At 44.4% G+C, this 22,255-nt stretch overlaps 1 protein-coding gene across 2 annotated transcripts in view; it reads right to left on the bottom strand.

Moving 5' to 3' along the window:
- Window positions 1–3,289: 3,289 nt before the first annotated feature.
- The window catches only part of LOC135901156 (cell surface glycoprotein MUC18-like), a 273,518-nt gene continuing 254,552 nt past the window's right edge, over window positions 3,290–22,255 (bottom strand). For both annotated transcript variants that reach the window (XM_065430813.2, XM_070537221.1), the window contains exons 7-13: window positions 20,321–20,611; window positions 18,649–19,043; window positions 16,886–17,198; window positions 8,131–8,158; window positions 7,814–7,902; window positions 6,471–6,568; window positions 3,290–4,493 (exon numbers count right to left, since the gene is read on the bottom strand). In XM_065430813.2, the coding sequence (XP_065286885.1) occupies window positions 4,260–4,493; window positions 6,471–6,568; window positions 7,814–7,902; window positions 8,131–8,158; window positions 16,886–17,198; window positions 18,649–19,043; window positions 20,321–20,611 (1,448 nt within the window). In that variant the 3' untranslated portion in view covers window positions 3,290–4,259. The remainder of the gene's footprint in view (window positions 4,494–6,470; window positions 6,569–7,813; window positions 7,903–8,130; window positions 8,159–16,885; window positions 17,199–18,648; window positions 19,044–20,320; window positions 20,612–22,255) is intronic.

Below are 22,255 nucleotides of genomic sequence, written 5' to 3' on the forward strand. Positions count from 1 at the left end.
GGCAAGCTGATTTTTCATCCACTTTCATTGCCATTAATTTATCATTTCTTTAATTCAATTAATAAGTACAAGTAATTTCCCCTGTGTTGACCTTGTCGTCTATGTTTGTTGGCTTCTGAAACATCGGGCCCCTCAGTTAACCCCCTTTCTACTCATACTGACATATATAGTTTAATCTGAGCTGCTGGTAAATAGACACTCTAGACACTCTAGACACTCTCAAATGCTAAATTGCTGTCGAGCTTTACGATGCCGGCTTTTCTAGCCGATAAAATAGGCCGTGTTCTGCGAGAAAATCACAGCTGACAGGATGGCAAATCTGACAACATGGAGTTCCACAGTGTTCAGTAGAGTACCCCTACGTGAATTATTCCCGCATTATGACGCTCTCCGTCGTAATAACGATAACATGCGAGGCATATCGTATACACATCTTCTCGCCGTAGTCGTTGCTGCAGGGCTGTTAGGTTGCGATAACTAATATTTAGTTGCATGCCGACGTTGAAGATAATGACCTACGCTTACTTACCTTGGACATACTGAATTTCTGGACGAGTGCAAATGCATGCCACCCCGTAGACAATGTACAATAGGGAAAATCCGAAACAAGCAGAAATTTGAAGTTTATTTCTAACATCAGAGAGATATCCCGAAACTAGATAGAGCACATTTTGCGAAAAGAAAACAAAAGGAGACAGACAGACCGAGACAGACTCGAGGCCGGACAACGTAATACTAACAGTGTGTCCAAGCGTCAAGCACAACAACGTCCACCTCGCGCCGTCTTCATTCACTCTTGTCACCGTCAATTGTGATATCACAGTGTCTCAAGGTTGCTAGTAATAAGGAAAACGTCACAACAGTCTTAACACAGCTTACTGTACAGGCAGTGTGTTTCGCTTCACACTGATCCACGATTCTCATGGCGTCGTCTTAAAAGGCCGGGAACAATGACGCAACATTCCACGCGATTTCGCATTGCAGCGGACAGGTGTAATGATGATGCCGCCTATACAAGGAAATTACTTCCTTCGACCTGAGTTGGGTTTAAAGCTAGAGTCGAACATGAGCATTGAAACGTTTGCTGATGCCTGGAAATTTTAATTTGGCTTTGCTGTCTATTTTAAGAAACACGCTGATGACCTAATGCGTCGAGATTTACTCGAAATAATGCATGTATTGCTATACTATTCCCAGATGCAAACAAAAACAAGCATAATTTAATAAATTTGCATTATTTGAACTTGCTGCCTGAAAACTGTGTGCGTGGTTCTCGAAGAAAATCCAAGACTAAAACACTGGCCCAGAAACCATTTGGACAAAATATCGCATGTGAGTGTTTACTGTTTGTCGAGCTTGCTTTCTTTACGAGCGCGTCATCAAGTTTCTTGTATTCTTTTTCATTGCTGCAGTATATTTAACTTTTTAATGGCACGCTGTTTGTGCGAGTAATATGCAGAAATGGAACAGGCTTTAGTTTAAACGGGGCCATTTAACGACTGGCGTGGTGCTCATCAGCCGGTGTACGCTTTTAAGTATTCATGGTGCCACTCCATAACGAAGTGCAAAAAAAAGCAGGTAACGTAGCGTGCGCAAGCTTATACGTCATTAATCAGCATTTTGGGAGGGAACATTCGAATAGAACAGCCAATTTATTTAATTAGGGCTCGCAAGCAACATCTAAATTTGAAAGGTGCCTATGATTCAGTACAAGTAACATTTATCTCCATTACAATATTTGATTCCGGTTTATTCTGTGTTGGCATCCGAAATTAGTCAAGCAAATGAAAAGCCCACAAAATCTGCAACACTTGCCTCTGTTTTTTTTATAATCTCAACAGGAAACGCACCATTCCAGTTAGGACCCCGGAATTAGATTACAATATCAATTTGGGATCTGCCCCATTAGAGTTAATCTTTGAGCTTAAGAAAAGTACCATTTACTCACCACTCCTCCATGTCACAACCACATTGAAGATTCATTTATCTACATCTTTCATACATGGCAAGTAGTAGCAACCGCAATCTTGAAACCATGGGTCTCTCTTTAGTTGAAACCAATCTCATCACAAGTTCCCACTTCTCCGGTGATGCGGTTAGTCTTGCGAATATCAAGCCGGGGGGCCACTATAACAGCTATTTAACAGGTTGCTGGAAGTTCAACCCATAAAGATCGTGTGTTGCGACAGTGTGCCAGTTTAGAACGATCGTAATAAATGCCAGAGGCAGACCGAGCTTGACGTTACCTAAGCAGAAGTGGGTTTTGCGTGGTTACTCACCTCATCTTTAATCTGGACTTCACCTTTTAATATCACAAATTCTTGATGCCAGGGAAACCACCTGAATGCTCGGTCTGACGTGTGTCCTAGATTTCTCAAGACAAGTCTTGGTTGCTTGAAACCCGGTAATTGTGAATTACTAAAGCTAGTATACCTCGCGACTGGGCGCACCCTGGGCCATCTAGCGTGCACATATTTTTTTTTGTACCACTGAGGCCATCGTCACCACGACGTATATCTCTCTCCGCCTCCCGCAAGTTCCACCGGGAAGCGCCTTAGGCAATATTACAGCCGCCATCCTACTTTTTTAGAACACAGCAGCAGTGCACACCGAATTGTGTTTGCGCCATGTTCAAGAGGTGGCTGGTTTGAGAAAACTCGCTCGCTAGCCAGAGTTATCCAAATAGCACGTCGCTCCCATTCGTTCCTTACAATACGCAGCGCTCACGAACATTACAAGAAAACCCGCCGTGGTTGCTTAGTGGTTGTGGTACCGGCTTGTTGAGAACGAGGTCGCGCGATCGAATCCCGGCCACAGCGGCCACATTTCGAAAATGCAAAGACGCACTTGCAGTACTTAGATTTAGGTGCAGGTTAAGAACTCCAAGTGGTCCAAATTTCTGGAGTCCCCCACTAAGGCGTGCCTAGTAATCAGATCACGGCTTTGGCACGTAAAACCCAATATTTTTTTAGCTTTTAACATTAAAAGAAATGAAAGCCACTCGCGTTATTTATGAACGCATTATTTCTCTGACTGGTGAATAACTATAAGATTAACAAGCAATTAATGATATGTATTAATTTGGTGCCGGCTTGAAACGCGCTCGTGGCTCCTTGTTCTTCCTACTATATATTTACTTCAGATACAGTTAACACTTGTATGTGTTGTCTGCCTGATAATGAGTACTTTTATTTAGTATAGCTTTTTAGTGACTACATTTATTTATTTATTTATTTATTTATTTATTTATTTATTTATTTATTTATTTATTTATTTATTTATTTATTTATTTATTTATTTAATTTATTTATTTATTTATTTATTTCATTAGAAGAAATATAAGCCAATTGACTCGCTACGATTGCTGTTGTCCAAGATTTGTCTCGATTTACCCAAATACATAAGCCGAAGGTATCCATTTTACCTGTTGGATTGAGACATGAGACTGTATTGTATGAGATTATCATTGTATGAGATTATCTATAGAAAATTACTTATGTATCAATCGTAAACGCTTACCTGCTAAGCGAACACTTTTTCGGCTAATCGCAGAACGTAGCCTAAACAAATAAAGAAGGCGCCTATGTTGGTCTTTCCGAACGAAGCAGTGCCAAATGGAAGCAAACTCGGCACGAGTGCTAGTCATAACCTCAAAAGTAGCTCGGCGATTTCTGCGCATAATTTTTTGCTTAGCAATGCTTTTATAGAATTCTGTGCTATCGGCAGGTTGTGCCAACGTTTTGGGCAACTAGTGGCGCGAGGAACAAATATTCCGCTCATGTGCACCGCAGTGCGTAAAGTTCCTTCTGTCTAGTTGGTTCCCCGAATACACAGGACTAACGCAATGAAGCGTACACTGCTCTCGTGCTCGGGACGATTCCGTAGAGGGCTCAACGACACGGAATTCAATTCGGGCCTATGCGGTGACCTTCTAACACACGTTGCACTTACTGCATCGAACGCCACTGGATCTCGGAAGAAGGTAACCAACGCGGAAAGTCAAATTTCGCAAGACGGCGACCACTCGCGCGACCGACCGCTGAAGCGGGAGTAACGAGTTCACGTTTGTGAGCACATTTGCAGCACTCTCCTGGAAGTGAGGATGACTCTGTCACTTCCTGCCCTTTCGTCGTGGCTCACTCCTGGCTTCAGTTCAGTTCGACACTTTCCGCCGAGGCGAATGTGTCACTGGCTGGAGCGACAGCACTTGCGGTGTCACATAGTACGGCATGAACAGCCTCGCACCTCGTCGTCGCTTCTCACACTATTGTCTGGCGATACTTGAGTGGAGGCGGCACCACGACACACTCTGACACTTCGTCCACAGTCGTCTCGGCGCACAGTGTGGGGGGAACGGCGACGGCAGGAGCGGCCACAGGCGAGGGCACCACAGTGGAGACCGCGGTGGAGACCGGCTCGCTCAGCACAGCTCGAGTCTGCCCTCCGTTCTTGGACTGGTATTCCTGCAGCGGAGATCGTCCGAGCATCGCTTTCTGCAAACGGCAAAGGGGGAAAGGCAAATCAGAGAGAAACCAAAGAATGTAGGAAAGCAATGGAAGGGGCTAGTTGGTGGACGTTCAGGATTATGTTGCGCTTAGTGTTACACAGACGAACGCAAGGGACAGGACGCGGACGTACTTGCGCTACCTACGTCTGAGTCCTGTCCCTTGCGTTCGTCTGTGTAACACTAAGCGCAATATAATCATGAAAAAAATTAGAGTATGCATGAGACACGGTTGCTGACCATCGTGTGGGCTGTTTCTAAATTGCGCTCAGTGTTTTTGCGCTGCGGTGAAGTGTTCAGAAGTGTTCCCGCTTAGGCTAGTGAAGTTCTCGATTTTAAAGAAATGTGCCGGGCAATGGCGAAACACGTTCAGCTCCCTCCCCGCATTCTGTATGTGCACTCATATGACTAGTGTGTTCCCCTTCTTTTAAAATTAATGTTTCCTTTTTAATGGTATTCAACCTTCGAAAGCAAATTTACCAAGCCCTGCAGAAAATTTTAGTTGTAATGCGTCCAGTCCGAGTCACCAATTTCAGGAGGATGATGAACCTCAACCCTTTACGTAGGAGTTCGTTCCTTTCGATGTTCGTTGAATCAAACATATTACGTTCTGTAGGTGTGGCTAGTCGTCACTTCGCTGAATTAATTTACTAATCTTGTTTGACCCGACTTCACCTGTAGGTGCTGAGAAGCCGTAAAGCCGTCTCTGATAGTTTTATGCCCTTGTTTTGCCTCCTTTAGGATACGCAAGGAAGATTGACAAACGTGAAGTCTATTTATAAAACCATGCCGAAGGCTTCGCTTTTTTTTTATGCAGCGCAGTAGCGCTGTTCAAGCGCGTAGCCCTACTATACGGAGCAGATTCATAGTCTACTGTTTCGCCTTTGAAGTTAAAACACACTTATTGTAATTGCTACATTTTTTTTCTCTAGTGCGAAGAGGTATAACTTTCTCGTGCGTAGTCTATATTGCTTCTTCACGAACTGCGTTCCAGACCCTTACCAAATCTTAATCGTCTCAAACAACTGGCATTTAACACATTTTATATCATTACGCAGCATAATAGGTGACGTCAGTAACGAATACGCAATAACAAGAATGTGTAAAAGAAATGTGTCCATCATGTATGTACCTGTTCCTAATATATTCTGCATGTAAACTTCAAAACGGGGTAGCTGTGTACACCTCAAATGGAGGCGCGTAAATTACGACAATGGTACCGAGGATACGCGAGAGGTTTATTATATTACAAAGGCACGGTGCCAGGATCTCTCTGGCTGGTCTCACCTGTGGCACCGCTACGTTGTAAAAATAGACACAGGAAAAATAAAAACTAGCGAAGGCTTGGGAATGACACTGACAATACCGATCCCACCGTCATCTGTTGCCGAGGTCTGTTTCACTGTATGGCATAAGCAGAGTACTCGCCACGTGAGAAAACTCTGTAAAAACCTCTAACATTTGTAGTTCTCTTCCTAACAACACTACGAATGCACGCCTACAATACATGCCTCGGTTACTTGCCCTTTCTGCAGTGAAGGCATGCATCGCATCAAAGCCTGCTTACTTTCTTACACTGAGGTTGGGCGCTTATTGGTGACCATGGTTTGCAAAACATTTCGCAGAGCAATCAGTCATAAAAGGAAACGAACGAAACTTTCCTGGTTCTACGCACTGCTTCTTAACAAATTGTACCAGCAACAGCCGCGGAATTTACTTTTTCCTCCATCATTCGCGCAGCGACTGCGACAAGAGGGCAACGTTGTGAATTATGTCCCACAAGTGTAACAATTTTGTCTATTATGCGAATGTTATCTCGAACCAAACTTCTTATGCTTGCTTTGTGTTCAGTACCCGTCAAGACTTCTTTTTTTAATTACACTGTACTGCAGGCTCAAGCAGTATGTATACGATGTATAAAAGCATGACGAAGAGAAAAAGAAAATATTTGCTCAGCGACACATACGTCGTGTTCAGCATCAGCTTCTGTCCAGCCTTTCCACCGCACGGCTTCAGACGGGCGATCCTCTTCTTCCTTGAGCCGCTCGTCGCTGCCACTGACATCTGAAATAAAAAGACGAAGGTGCGACAGGAAGCCATAGGTAACGAGGTTTCGTATCGCCTAAGATTGGCAGCCGGAGAAAATAGGTTCAAGCGGGATTATGGCGCCCAAATTAGGTTATCTGGCACTTTATAACAAAAGTTCTTTAAGAAACGAGTTTTATACTTGAGATTCCCGTGCGACAATACATGATTTTGCTTCAAAAGAAAATATCCTATCCGGAATCTAAGATTTCGAGCTAAATGGTCTCAAGAACGCTACATGTTTCAGAACCATTTGGTAATATAATACCGAATCTTCTGTTTTTTTCACGGAGTACAAAGCTGCTCTGACTATTCTTTTTTTTTTCAGAATAAGAGTGCGTACCATTTATAAATAAGCAACCTACCTATATGATTAAATAACTTCGAGGGCTGATTGGATCTTCTATTGTACCAAAAATATGTGCAGCATGGGGTCGCTCCGCAGTTTATTAATTTTATATTTCAAACAAGGATTAGGAACATATTGGGAAGGTTAGGACATTTCTGTCTGTATGTGAAGGGTGCTGCGACTTGACTTATAACATCCGCTAATAATGTAATAAACAGCAGTTGTTGTAGAGTCCGCTGCAGAAAATTGTTGCTTTAAAGTCATAGGTCAAATTACCCCGGTGTCTTTTCCTTTCCAGGTCTTAGAATACTGTTAAGGCCTTTACAATTTCCGCATTATTCGCTATAAGAATGTCAGCTTCAAAATACAAATTCTGTTAGCTCCTTAACATAGTTATTTCGGCTCGCTAGCTTTTTTGATACTGAAACGCATCGTAAAAGGTGGAGAATTCATAAGTAGTACTGTTGTGCATACAACATTCTTCGCTGCACTCTCACTCTGGGCGTTATCTTACGTTTCCTTCTAAAATAATTTATTTAGCTCTTGCAGTGAGTGGAAACTAAATTTCTGCCTTCAATTCTGCAGAGATGGATATCGTTTAAAATTTCACCACACAAGTGCTACGACATTTATCGCAGGGACGGCTATGAACAAATGCAAAAAATGAATTAAAGTTACTATTAAAAGAAACCATGAGTTTGCCACCCTAGCAAATACTGCTTATTTCTACATTTAGGCACTGTAATTACTACTACAGTGGCACAGTCACTTCTGCCATGTGGGGCCTAATTGCCATCGAATAATTGATTATTAAAAGTTGACTATCAGTATGGAACAATATATTGCAGTAAAGACTACCGAGAAAACTTGCCTACCAAGCACAACATCCGGGCACTTTTCTTCGCTCTGAGGGCTTCGGAGTTTCAACACGCCATCAGGGTACTGGTGAAGAGGGGCGATTTGTCTGAAATAGCAAGCAGTAACAGTAATGCCTTGAGAAAAAAAAATAGTAAGAACTGTTGATTGGATAAGAAGCGCAATAAAGGCGACATTTAATTTTTATTTTTATGTCCTCGCATTCTTGAACTATGTTGGAGCGACAACAGAATTTATTCAAGTGGTAAATTAAGAAATTATTCCAGGACACAATGACATGTTAGTATAAACTGAGATACAAGAGAAAGTCACTCACAATTCGTCATCTCCCTTGATTGGTTCCGCTGCATGAAAAAAAAATTGAGATAAGGTACCGATATTGTTCTGTCAACGTGGTGTAATCTAACAGGAATTCCTCTTTGAAAACCCTCAAGAGCTTTTTTCTTAAAGGTCATTCGATTATTAGCGCTTCATAAACTATGTGTTGCCGGATAGCTGGAAGAGTATGACAGACATGTCATAAAACACCCGCTTTACGTAATTTCTGGGCATAACACCGGTCATAAATACCTTCAGTTTTTGATGCCGGGGCGCGATACACACATTCAAATTGGATTAATTCCTTGAAACTATAATTAAAAAAAGTGACTGGCTCCAGATCTAGGATTATTACCTGCGAGGGCAAATCAGAAAGTCGTTGCTCGTATTCTTTCGTTAGCCAAAATGAGGTACATACAGATAATTGTAAGTTTATATACTATTCTACGTACATTACACTATTGTTCCACATAGTACCCACACCGGTTCAGACATTTGTCCTATCGCACCAATAAATTTTAGATGCCTCTGTGGTAGAATTCCTCCGGCAGACTGTGTAACCACCGTCGGTCTTCACGGCCTTTTGCGAACTCCCAACGCCACCACCTCACACATCTCAAAGCGAGACACTATCCCCCACACCTGGGCTGCATTTCGCTGTAGATTTCAATGGGCATTCGTCCCTTGCTCCATATAAACCTAAACACATTTTTGTTGCTTGTATGCCGTGGATGTGTGAAGCACAACCGCCATCTTCATCAACTGACAGCAGCGCCGTGCCGCGGAGCTACAGGCAGGTAAGGCCGGGCCGGTCCAAGAAATGGGCACCGCTGGGAATGGATACGTTGACTTCCTATTTACAGCCGTAAGTTGGCAAAAAATAGGAGCAGTGACTTTCTGATTCGCACTCGTATATAAAACACGCGAATGCTTTAAGAGCGGAGAACGTATTCACTAAGAACATGATGCACGAGATGTAGACGCCTCAGTATAGCATCACCCTGGTAACCGCGGTTGTCAACGCAGTTGTGCAGGAGAGAAGAGAGATCGTGGTGTGGCACCAAGCCTCATGTGTTTGTTCAGTGTTCTCGCAAATTACCACCAAATACAATGAATCATCTGCTGATTATTCGTTGTAGAAGCTAAACAAGGTCATAGGCTTAATAATTGGGATAACGCAGAAGCTTTTCCCTGTAAAACTTAGTATTCTCTGCATGAAAGACAAAAGCTTGTTTTTTTTTTTATTTCATAAGAGCACGGAGGTACGTCAGCTATCGTGGGACAGATTAAATAAACTGCTGATATATACACAGAGGTTCATCTATATGGTAATGGGGTCGCGAGTATGGGCGCAAGTACAGAAATATTGGTCCCCATACTCGGGCACTTCCTTCAGGATGTTCATTTTAGATAATTTTGTCCCGCACTTCATGATATGAAAGACTCTCATTGAAAATTTTAAGTGGTATGCAATCCCAGTGCGCATAAAGATTGTGTCCGAATACCTAGATGGTGAGGCTATTTTCTAGAAAGTTGACACTCCTTGACAACCTACTCGCTTTCATTCCTAATTGCAGCATGTTTTCTAATGTATACAGTTGATTGTTCAAATTTTCATAAATGAATACAATATTCTCCAGTTATCTGATTTTTGATGTCGACTCAACCAACAAGTCCATTAATATGAGTCCAGTAATATGTCTCAGAAGAAGTATGCTCTTTATTTTCATATCTCCTAATTAAACTCTTCTTTTAACGAGCACAATGCCTTGTTAGCGCGTATGAAGATACAGTCTCGAGTAAATTCAACTGTCAACGCAAGATCCTGTTTCTGCGAGCAAGAGCCATATGAGCCAGAATATCTCCCCTAAGCTGTAGTTGGACAGCACCTACTACCACATGTCCATTTTTATCGCTGTCCATTTTAGCGTTGAACATCAAAAGCAAATGCAGTGCGAATCATACGGAGTAAAACGTCTCTCCAACTTCTGCGTATATCCGTTTGCGGTTCCTGTTAAATATGTTAAACTAATTATGTAATTTATCGCAAAATAACCACACTGATTCTGATAGGCTTCAACACGATATTAGAAGCATATCCAACTGGTGCGATTAATGGCTCATGCGACTAAACGTTAATAAATGTAAAATGATGCATGTATCGTGCCGCAATAACACTGACAACACGCGTGTTTACTTACTTTACGATACTTCTCTTGAATCCGTCAACTCGTACAAATACCTAGCTGTTCATATTTCATGTAACTTATCATGGCATACGCAAATGAAACACGTCACTAATAACGCTAACCGGGCTCTTGGATACTTGCGTCAAAATTTCTCTGCTGCGTCTATGCCGATAAAGCTTACCCTCTACAAAACATTAGTGCGACCAAAGCTAGAATATGCATCCACAGTATGGGACCCCTATCAAATTACACTGATAAACTCACTAGAATCCATCCATAATCGCGCAGCGCGTTTCATCTTATCTAACTATTACCGTTACGCCAGCATTACTTCCATGAAAAGCACAATTACTTTACCGGACCTTTCATTGCGCCGTAAATGTTTTAGACTGTGTCTTTTTCACTGGCTGTACCACCACAACCCACTATTAAGGGATCATCTTCTTATCGCCCTTCATACATTTCATCCCATTCCATTCACATGTTTCAAGTTGGTGTTCCATTTCTCGCAACAAAAATGTGTCATGATTCTTTTATTCCGAAGACCAGCGGCGACTGGAACGACCTTCCTCCCTCCATCGTGGCCATTTCTGACGTTGACAACTTCAAGACCGCTGTATTTTCTGCCGTTTTGCAACACCTATTATTATATCATTATGTACTGTTTCTGTAATGCCTTCGGGACAGGAAAGTACCCGAAATAAATAAATAAAGAATGGCTGTGGCTTAGCTAAGGTTAAGCCCAGGATGCGAAGCATACTAGCCTTTATTTTAACGCGACAGCGTTAAGGAGCTCGTGTCGCAGAAAAGCCGGTGTCGTCGGCGTCGGCTCAGCCGTGCGTCGCTTGCTCAGGCGCACATTTCGTTGTCGCGCCGAACGCTGCGTTGCTCGACGCTCACCGCGTCCGATGCGGGGCGCGTAGTCGCTGCGCCGTAGCCCATTGTCTTACACCCCTTGGCGGGTCGACGGGAACGCTGTCGCGTTCCACTCTTGAAGGCGAAGCTTCAGCGTCCGCTTTGCAGCTGTTATGACGTCATATGGTAGCCACGTGGCCGCGCGCGGCGCAGCAAGGAAGAGCGTGGTTGTGCGGCTAGTATGCTTCGCATAATAAATAAATAAATAAATAAATAAATAAATAAATAAATAAATAAATAAATAAATAAATAAATAAATAAATAAATAAATAAATAACTCATATTCGTTCATATAAGAGCGAATTCGACGCTTCGGCTCCATTTCCTAGGCTAAAACTTTGCACAACATTGCTTCCAAGTGTCTTCCTGGTTGCAGTGGGCAGGAATGTTTGATTGACAACTTTGAAAACTGATGTGGTCCTCAGAGCATATTTTGTTACGATTAATTGCTTTTTCCATTCTGTTCGCCTTTCCTCCACCACGCAATCGCTATCTCTGGCTTCAGAAACTCTGCGCGACGTCTGATAGGAAGCGAACTACAAAAAGTGAAATTGAGCGCTCTAAAATACGACTCTTAATATCAATTTGATTCGTTACGAAATAACTAGTTGTGACTCATATTGTAGACGTAAACGTCAGACTTATCCGATTTTTGAGATATGCTTTAAGGTACCCGTCAATCGATATTATTGTATTCAGGAGTCTAATAGTTTGGTGTAAGCTGCTACCATACGAAACCATGTTGCTAAATTTTCCGCATGAATTTGCCTTTTCAACCAAAGTAATCTTTTGCATCTTCGATCTTCGGCAATGAACGGCGGCTGCTTCTTGCCTTACTCCGTAGTCGTATTAACTACTATCGTCTGTATTTACAACTACCTTGCCTTTCTTTTACAAGTGGCAAACAAAAAGAAAGCGGTCATTAAGCGCACCTTAATATGGTCTAAGTATACACCCCTCAACAAAGAGCGGTATTGCTCCGTGAGCAGCAATGTCATCTAACCTCAATGAATCATATAATAGCTTTGCTTTATCATTCTTTCGGAGTAATTACTCCATTTTGGCATCAATCGTCGACATGGTATCATAGCGTAATATCAAATTTTAATTTGCGTTGTTCAGTTTAAATCAGAATGGTCCCTATATTTAACCAAAAGCTCTAAAAAAAGATTCTCGTCTGAGGCAATTTTATTCAATTTTTATAAGTGTAGCATTACTTGAGAATTTAAAAGAAAAAGAAAAGATAATGTTCAATGCCATCACATATGCTAAAGGCATTCACGCGGCGCCTTGTACAGATAAAAAGCCTTTGCGCGTGTACTTTAAGATTACTGAGCTTGCCGGCCCGGTCTCTGTTTGAACGGTACTGCCGATGCGGGTAGGAGGAAACAAAATCCGGAATTTTGCCACTCGTTTGCGATCGTTCATTTTCAATCAACCTAAAGAAAGACAGAAACACGAGATCATTCCGCCAAACGAGAATCGTCCTTATCTGTAGAATCTAATGAAGTGAGATAACGCATGACAGAGCGCTTGAAGGAGCCGTCTGCATTTCAATTTGTTCCGACCGGCTAGTTTTCCATATTAAAGTTCTGGTCTCCGACCGCGGAAAGGAAGTGCCGCTACATCGGCGGGGACCCACCTTCAAACAAATAAGAATCTAGCGTTCAGCAGGAAGGCATTTAAATGAAGGCTGGGCGTAATAAGCAAGCACCTCGAAAAGCTGTTTGAGCTCTTGGGATGTTCTTTCTTTAAAGTTTTATTAGTTATTGCTTTAAACTGTTCGTTTTTTCTAACACGGCAACGCCAGTCAGCGCCGAAAATGAACTCGGGAGCCGTAAATCAACGCCACATTGCTTCGCTTCCATGGGGAAAGAAACAAGATACAGGGCTGGGCTTGTCAGACATTGCCTGGAAGTGAAATGAAGGGAATTGAAAAGACGAGCTAAAATAAATATATAAAAGAAGAAACCACGAAGAGCAGGAGTCCGACATGCAGTCATTCACTATGTTTTAACGCTTCAAGAAGCAAATAAATAAATGAATAAATTAAAACAGGGGCAAATATATCTCGACGTTAAGCAGTTTTTTATGCGGACGTTATGAAACAAACGGCATACACACACGCTTTATGCACTTTAGAATCCTCATCAATTATCTTCACCGTTCAACAGTAAAAGCTCTGCAAGTTATATAATTGGAAAGCGGAATAGGAATGCTTATAAAATTATTCGTAATTTTTGGTGTCCTTGGGTAGAAATAATTTTTTGAAAACTGAATTTGCTTATGTCACAATGAGAAACAAAAGTTGGTCTAATTGATTTAAGTTCTGAACTGATGCAATGCTATTACGTTAATCAACAGTAATTCATTTGCAGCTAAAGCACCAGATGAACATTTTGGTAATACTGAACGCTGTTGGAGTGGAGAAACGACAGTGGAAATAAAGTACGACGCTTATCACGAAACTTTCAATCCGTTATAGAAGCACATTTTTTTTTACATGGCATGAAGAAGCTGGTATATACCACTAAAGTTTTAACACTTTAGGAAAAAGACAAAAAAATTATTGCATAGTATTATGCAGCCCTACTGACCTCACAGGAAGCTTCTTTTGAATAGCTGCACGACTAAGTTAATATAGGAAGCACAGGTGTTCCTAGCACAACAATATAGTTTAGATGGAACGCTTCCCGGTGCCCTTCGCACAGAAGCGCGCAGATTGCTCAAGCATCAACGCTAATACGAAATTGTACCGCATCTAGAAATTACCCTCGTTCACATAACACAGCTCGTCCAGGCCAGCTCATCAGGAAGGCGACAAAGCTGGCCATCGGCATCCCGTTTAGTGCCAGCACTAAGCTCCTACTTGACATCGGTTGCCATAACACGGTGGCGGAACTAGTCAGCATTCATCGTCGTCGCCAAGAACTGCGTTTGCAGTGCACGTGTCAAGGTACGCACATCCTCCACAGCATCGGCCATCATCCAGAAGCTGCGCCCCTTCTGAACATGCGCCCACTACCCCCAAAACATCGCGAACTTCTAACCATAGCTCCACTGCCACACCACATGAATCCAGAACGAGGCAAGGAGAGGCGACGACAGCGAGTGGCCTACTTCAAGAGGTACACGGCAAGACACCCTGACGGCATATACTTGTACGCTGATGCTAGCGTTGGTGCACGGGGCTCCGCTATAGCAGTCGTGAATAACGACCTCCAAACTGTGCATACGGAGGTACTCTCGGAGACAGATCCGACCTTAGCGGAACTGACAGCCATCGCAACTGCGATCAAACACATGCCCCCTAGTAACTCAGCCTACCCAAGAATCATATTTACCGACTCCATGGCGGCTTGCAGGAAATTGTTGCACAACGATCTCCCTGCCCACACTTCGACATTTATTCAAGAGCACCTTCAGGGTCCTCTGGAAATCATCTGGATACCTGGTCATGACGGACTGCCGGGAAATGAAAGAGCTAATCAGCTCGCCTGCGAGACTTTGAACCAGGCACCCTGCATTCCGCGACCAGCCCAGACGAAAAGGTGGGCTCCCCTGCTTCTGCGGCCATATCAAGAGGCAAGACGCAAGTTCCCCAAACTCAGCAAAGTACTCACCCGTGAACAGGGTGTACTGATTCGTCAGGCCCAGACTGAAACACTCCCTACACCAGCGCGAATGCACCTCCTCCGCGGCCTCTCACCTGAAGATCCCCCACCCTGCCGATACTGTGGCGAACACCCGAACACATCCCATATCCTCTGGTCCTGTGGACCACCCCCACCTCCCCTTCCTGCCCCCACAAATCTTTCCCCTTCATGCCGGGTGGCTGACAGAAGCAGCCAGCGCCGACGACCAACGGTACCTTGCGGCGTTTATCAGTGCTGCACTGAAGAAGGCCGCAAGCGAGGCTCTGGACTGAGGGCCTTTCCACGTTACCGCCGAACATGAAAATAAAGTTTTTTTCTCTCTCTCTCGTCCAGGCCCTGATAATAACTTGGAGCATGATAAACAATTCATCATACTCAAACAAATTTTAATTCAAGCGTTTCTTGTCCGTATGCAACACACAATAAATAATTGACTCACCAGTTGCACTGGGGGAATTATTCCGCACCATGTCACCAGGAAGAAGTGTTATTTGGTAATGCCATAGAAGCTAAGCGGAGACGCTACCGAGTAGGCCGCGATGACATTGAAGTCACTGCTTTCATCCCATCGGGCTTGGCAATGAAAATTTTGGTCCAAGTAGCATGACGTCATCAAGCAGAGTGCAGAGGCCCACCATTTAGGAGACGCTGGTTTAGCGCAAGGCACTCGTCTTTTGAGTGTGGGGCCGTAGGATCGAAACTCACTACCTCCATCGTTTTTTTCCTTTCAAACTTATTTTTTTTGCAGATTAATTTCTTCATAGCGATTACCGAGGCGCAGTTAGAACATAGGTGAGAGCTTCCGCGGGCAAAGCGCTCGCAGATAACACAGGCCTCCGAGAGTGAGGGTGACGTGGCGTCACGGCAATGCCTTCTCCCATCACGCAAAACCTGGCGCACCAAGATGTCAGCAGGTGTGCCCTTTCACGCGCTCTGCTCCTTCGAGGCGCGCATTGTGACGTGGCGTCACAGCCACGTGATGTATTGGGAACTAGCAGCAGAATCATCACGAGCCATGTGAATGGGCAGACGCTAGCAAACACACGTCTTGAAAGGCAAACACGACAGAGCGGCACTGGCTTGCACTGCCAGAAGCAAATATATTACGCACGAATATACCGAAGACTGTGGAACGGAGCATAGCTGCCGCTATGCTCCCTTCGTAATAGTGCGATGCTCCCTTGATGGAGCGTCGCACTGGTAATGCGGAAGGTGTGGGTTAGGCTCCCATCCGAGAAAAGCTGTATTTTAGTCAACTTTAATTTCCTTTTTTCTTAATATATATATTTAGCAGATCAATGTAAATTTCACCGATGCTATCCTTCTCATCATTGCCTCCTATCTTCTAATAGTTGTAACTCGCACAAAAAAAAAAAAAAGAAACGAAATGAGCGCATTGGTTTCGTTTTTTTTTTTTTGTCGTTCATTCCAAACACAACAGGTTCACTGGATGATGGATACCTGAAGTATCCAACACTGGGCGAATGTGAGCCGTCTCTGGTTAAGGTCAACGTTTCGACTAATGTGTCTTTCTTTTGCGTTGGCGTAAACAAGTATCCTTGTAGTAACGATGGCTATCTACTGAAACGTTCCATATGCCCTTTCAATTCCATAAATTTTTCGAGTGCATTCCGCATAATTCTTAACAAATCCTTATGAATTCAATGTAACGCTTCTGAAACAAACCTCGTATTTCCCATGATACCTATATCCAATAACACCACATGACATAAAGGAAAAACGGATTTTGTATGAAATCCTGTATGTTTCATATCGAATTATTGCTATGGGAGACACGGGCCATCCGAATGTTTCACTAGCGAATGAGTGCGATTTCCATAGCTAAGGTATGGAAACATATAGAATTAATCAAGCGAATGCTAAACGTTTTAGTAGGCTCCGGTTTTACACATTCCTTGTTCTACCACTGCTGATCGCTATAATTTGTGGCACAGGTACATAAATAGCGAAAGTCATTGACATAAAGACTCACGCTTGTGTCTCTCCTTGGCGCTGCGGTAGCGTAGCAGTACTGTGACGAGAAACACGATGGCTACCAGCCCGACGGCGCAAGCGATGAGTGCCACTAAAATCGGGCTGAGGCTGCCCGACCACAGGGGTTCGGTCAGGGACTGGGAGCCAGCCAGTGTCTTGATGCGAAGCAGGGTAAGCGGGCTTCGGCCTTTCGACGTCACGGCGTATAGCATGACCGACAGGCGAGTGCCGCTGTTCAGGCCGCTCACAGTCCAGGCTGGGCGGTCGGAAGCATTTGCTTGAAGCACGCTCCTGTTGAACTGGTCAAGCACCTGGACAGCGGATTGCACAAGAGGCAACAACGTCCACAATGCCGAATTTGCAGCCTCAGTTCACCACTTTTCATGTGCAAAAAAGGAAAGAAATATATATGCACGCCGAAAAGAAAGCAGACGTGAAAATAACACTACACGAGAAATAGAACTAACAAGATTACTTCCGGCGTTTGTTTCGTCGTTCTTTGTATGTACAGGGAGCCATTCGCGCTTCCCGGACTTCGTCTCCATCCTGGTAGACAACTTAGGTTGCAAGACGGCGCTCGCCACAAGTATTTCTTTGTCTAATGGATTTAATAGGGCTCAAGACGAAACCCACAACTATTTTTCTGCATTCGAATCATTGCTTCAACATGTTTTCTTGTAACCTGCTTTTTGTAGTAAAAGCACACTCCCGTCTGTGTACTTGACCTGAGGCAGCTTCTGTGGCCACCGATGGCAAAAACGGGCAATCTTCGTAAATGGCGCATAATGACGCTTAACATGCTCGCTTGTAAACTCAACTCCCCCACCGAACCCCTGCGATGTGTACAATTCAAATGAGAAGAGTCTGGAGCTCGCGCATAGTTGCAGCGAAGTAGTGTCCACCCGCCGTGTTTGCTTAGTTGATATAGTGTTGGGTCGCTAAGCACGAAGTCGCGGAATCGATTCCAGGCCACGGCGGCCGTATTTTGACGAAGGCGAAATGCGAAACCACCCATGTACTTATATTTAGCTGCATGTTAACGAACATCAGGTGGTCAAAATTATTCCGGCGTCCCCCTCTGTTGTGTGCCTCATAATCAGATCGGGATTTTGGCACGTAAAACTCCATAATCTAGCGAATTAATGTCGGCCCCATCAGACCACCGTATGCAGATCACTCAAACCGAGAAAAGTTGGCGTCGCCCCACTCTCCTTGATCCTTGTGAGTTGCGTCTCTTACTCAACTGCCAACCGCCCCTATTTCCGGCCAGCCATATGTGCTTTGGGGCTTTCCGTATTCCCAACCTTCCCCCATGAAGAAGACAGTAAACTCCGCCGGTCAGATATAAAAGACTGCCGTTTGCATTGTGAAAGATGCAGATATCTTTGTGAGGAATGAGAATTGCGTAGAAGTGGTGGAAATTTCTATTGCGTCCTCATTCATAGCACAACGTTCTTGATTAGGTGCTGTCGCCGCACCGTCCTCCCACGCGCGAAGCGATACGTTTAGTAGAGCGTCATTTCAATGACATGATTTTAGAGAAGTGGGCACCGTTTGTTGACTCTAGCTACTCCTCACCGCAAGTCAAGCAAAAGTAAATCCCAAAAATGCACCGCAGTAAACTGAATACAGTCAAAGAGCATGAATCGAGATATCGTTCTGCAAGAAAGCCCAGACGCGCAAACATGAACAACCATGCATTTATCACGTGCGCATACAGTGGCCACCAACAGTGCGAGCACCGTATCTTGTACTTCTCACCTGAAGCACGTACACAGGTGGCATGCCGCCGTCATCGCCTGGTTCGCATTCGACGGCGAACGCACTAGCGGTTCGGTTGTGCAGGCTGCAGTTGCGCGGAGTCTCCGGGTCTCGCGCGGGCACCAGGCTGAAAGCGCATGGCTCACGTTGTGTGCCCACGTCGTTGGTGGCCCAGCAAAGCAGCCGCTTAGTGAGATCCTGGGGTATGCGGCGGGGCACCAAGGTCACATGACTCGAGTGGCCTAGACTAGTGAAGTTGGTCAGTGACTCGTTGCCCAGTCGCCAGTGGAACGAAGTAGGAGCCGGCTCCGACTGCACCTCGCAATTGACCCGCACTGGCTGGTTGGACGCCGCGCCGTACACTTGTGGTTGCCCGCGGCGGCAAACAGGTGCATCTGCGTGGAATTTCGAGCGGAATGTGTGTGCAAAATTATTTGCGTAAAGCAGTCATAATTAAATTCTGATTACAGCTGTAAGTATTTTGGTCGATGCAGCCGGTTACCTTCTATACTTCTTAGCTGTTTACCTTCAGATGCCGAAGGTTTTTGCGGTTGCTTTATAGGTTATAGTGAAATTTCGCACATTTTAGGTAAGCGTGGTCTATAAATCTTAAACTGAATGGTTCCATCTGCTACACTCTAATGCTGCTGCACAATTTATTGAAATCACCAAAGGTAGGTTAATTAGCCATCTCTTTGCTTCCTTCGGCTATCTTTGGTTGGGACCACGCTAGCTAAAACATTGCTGCCTGAAGAATCACTGTTGATCTTATAGGTGCCATCAGAAATGCTGATCTCTAGAGGAAGACATACAGATAGAGGAAAGTCAGGGAAGTTAACCAGTAAGTATATTGCAATTGCAATGTTATTTGTTTTTTGCAAATTCTCATGTCGACCATCTGCTCTAGTAAGACAGACAGGCCGCTGTCGCCGACTCTTCATATATGCCGCCGATTGGATGGAAGGCCGCTGGCTCAACACAATCCTCACTGCTGCTAAATTTATTTTATAACTTTTGGTTGCGAGTATGAGCGTGCTTCATCACGCATAATAAGATCAAAACACTATGCTGCCTTTCTCTCTTTCAGTTACTGACATTTAACCTTCAGGTTATCCTGAAACAGTGCGTTTTTTCACTCATCTGCATCTTTGCAATAACATTTTGTCGCACGCATATCGCGATCAGTCTATTTCTCGTTCTTTTACAGCCCAAGTAAGATTTTATGTTAATTATGAGATCCACTTCGAGATATATAGTCATTTGGGACAAAGCCACTCAAGGAAGTAAGTGATAAGGTTAGCTGGCACAAAAGTGTATTGTTTCATTTCATTCTCGAGTAAACATAGTGACTTCACCGGAAAATCAGAACAGGTTAGGGCGCACACTTCCGACCGAGAGTTTTCACTGCTCTCTACAGAACCGGCCCAGCAGGAGATGCGTTGAATGCCAAGAAATAGGATAATCAAATTGCAGGTGACAGGAAAGAAGGGACAATGAGTTACAGTGGACAATTACGGAACGCAGCACATTTATTGAAAGAAACGAAGGAGTCAGAATGACTGCCTCACTCAATTTCAGTCAATAAACAAATACAAGAAAGAGAGAAGGTCAAACATTTGTAGAGAACTTGAACGTAGTTTCGAACGAAAACGTTCGTGAGTTCCGTACTTACAATGGAAGTTCAGGAAGAGCGTGTTGCTGGAACCCTGCCCTTGCGAATTTGCGGCGCTGCAACTGTAGGGTCCTCTGGCGTCGAGCCGCACCTTCTGAAGCACTAATGATCGGTTGTTGACGAGGACACCACCCGTGGAGTCGGTGAAGAGCTCCCGGTCGCCGAACCACCAGCTCACATCGGAGACCGGAGGATTCGCCTCGACAACGCATTCCAGGTAGACGTCTTGACCCTCGCGCAGCTGTGAGCGTCGCAGGCTAGACGCGAGGCGCAGCGTGAGCTTCGGTGGGACTGGATATGGTTGTCAAAAGAAATGAAACGCAGCATGTGACGACAAGAGAAAAATTACTCCAGAAACTTTCTCGTGGAACTTGTCAGTGCATAAACATTCTTTCCAGGCGCTCACCTTGCACACATATCTAAGGTATCTGACGTATAGCCGAACGTGTCTGGTCGTATGATGGCGATGGTCAGATCAGTTCAGTTTTATTTCCTTAAAGACTCTTTTGCTAGGGGTATTACATAAGGGGTGGGTACAGTTGATAATGCAAATTTAAACACAGGTATACAGAAAAAATTGTACATGGAAGCCACATTTTCGCAAGTGCATAAAAACAGAAAGAATAACACATGAAAAAGCAGGTTATTGATTATCCAACAATGACACATTTTCGGAAAAGGATGTCGGGCAAGTGATTGCAGCTACGTGGTGGGGAAGGGCGTTCCAATCTGATGCTGTGCGGGAAAACAAAAAACGTTTGTTCGGTTTCTATTTCTTTTTACACACATGCACACACACACGCACACACATATGATCCCATGTACACCTATGAGGCGCATCATGTCACTCGTTACCGACAGACGGACGCACACATTTTTGGTGAAAGTAGTACTATAATGCTTACGCATTACTAATGAGTAGGGTCTCTAACAGCACTTCATAAACAACAGCCTAATGTGGAGTCACTATTAGTAAACTAGTCTGGTGAATATTGGTCGTAAAATTTCTAATTCGCCTTAACGTGTCATCAAAAAGGCACAAGAAGTCGTTTGAAATGTTATTTGAACACCATCGGGGATTTTCGTTATACTGTCACGTTCTACTTACGACGCGGTGTCGAAACAGCGAGTTACATTTGTGACTCTTTATTGGCCAAACTTGTGCCCAGCAAAACAAGTAACACTCAAGCACAACGACAGCGGCGAGCGAAGTCAGCGATCGTTGACAATCTGATTTGCGGGTCAAGCGCGTCGGCTTTTATGCGAAGCATATTACGAGGGCTCAACCCAGCTCCTCAGGCGCGGCGGTGACCATGAAATCACGTGACACCGTGACGTCACGACAGAGGAGAAGTGGCTTTGGCTCAACTCTTGCAAGACGGGCTGGGTGGGAATCGAACCAGGGTCTCCGGAGTGTGGGACGGAGACGCTACCACTGAGCCACGAGTACAACGCTTCAAAGCGGTACAAAAGCGCCTCTAGTGAATGCGGTGTTGCCTTAGAAACGCGCTGTTTCTAAGGCGTGCGTCTCTTGCTCAGGCGCACATTTCGTTGCCGCGCCGAACGCTGCTTTGCTCGACGCTCACCGCGTCCAATGCGGGGCGCGTAGTCGCTGCCCTGTAGCCCATTGTCTTACACCCCTTGGCGGGTCGACGGGAACGCTGTCGCGTTCCACTCTTGAAGGCGAAGAAGTAATGCATGAGTTGTTTCTTCGTCTAGCCGAACCAAATATAGCCAAGCAACAGCAGTTCACCAGGCTAAACAGTGGTTCAACAACTAAAATAAAGGCTAGTATGCTTCGCATCCTGGGCTTAACCTTACCTAAGCCACAGCCATTTTTATGCATGACTCGTCGAACGCTTTAGCGCAATCACGCATATCCGCATGCCTTCCAGCAAGTACTACACCAACCGTAGCACGCATGCAGTCTGATTA

This window comes from Dermacentor albipictus, chromosome 4, assembly GCF_038994185.2.
Source record: "Dermacentor albipictus isolate Rhodes 1998 colony chromosome 4, USDA_Dalb.pri_finalv2, whole genome shotgun sequence".
NCBI lineage: Eukaryota > Metazoa > Arthropoda > Arachnida > Ixodida > Ixodidae > Dermacentor > Dermacentor albipictus.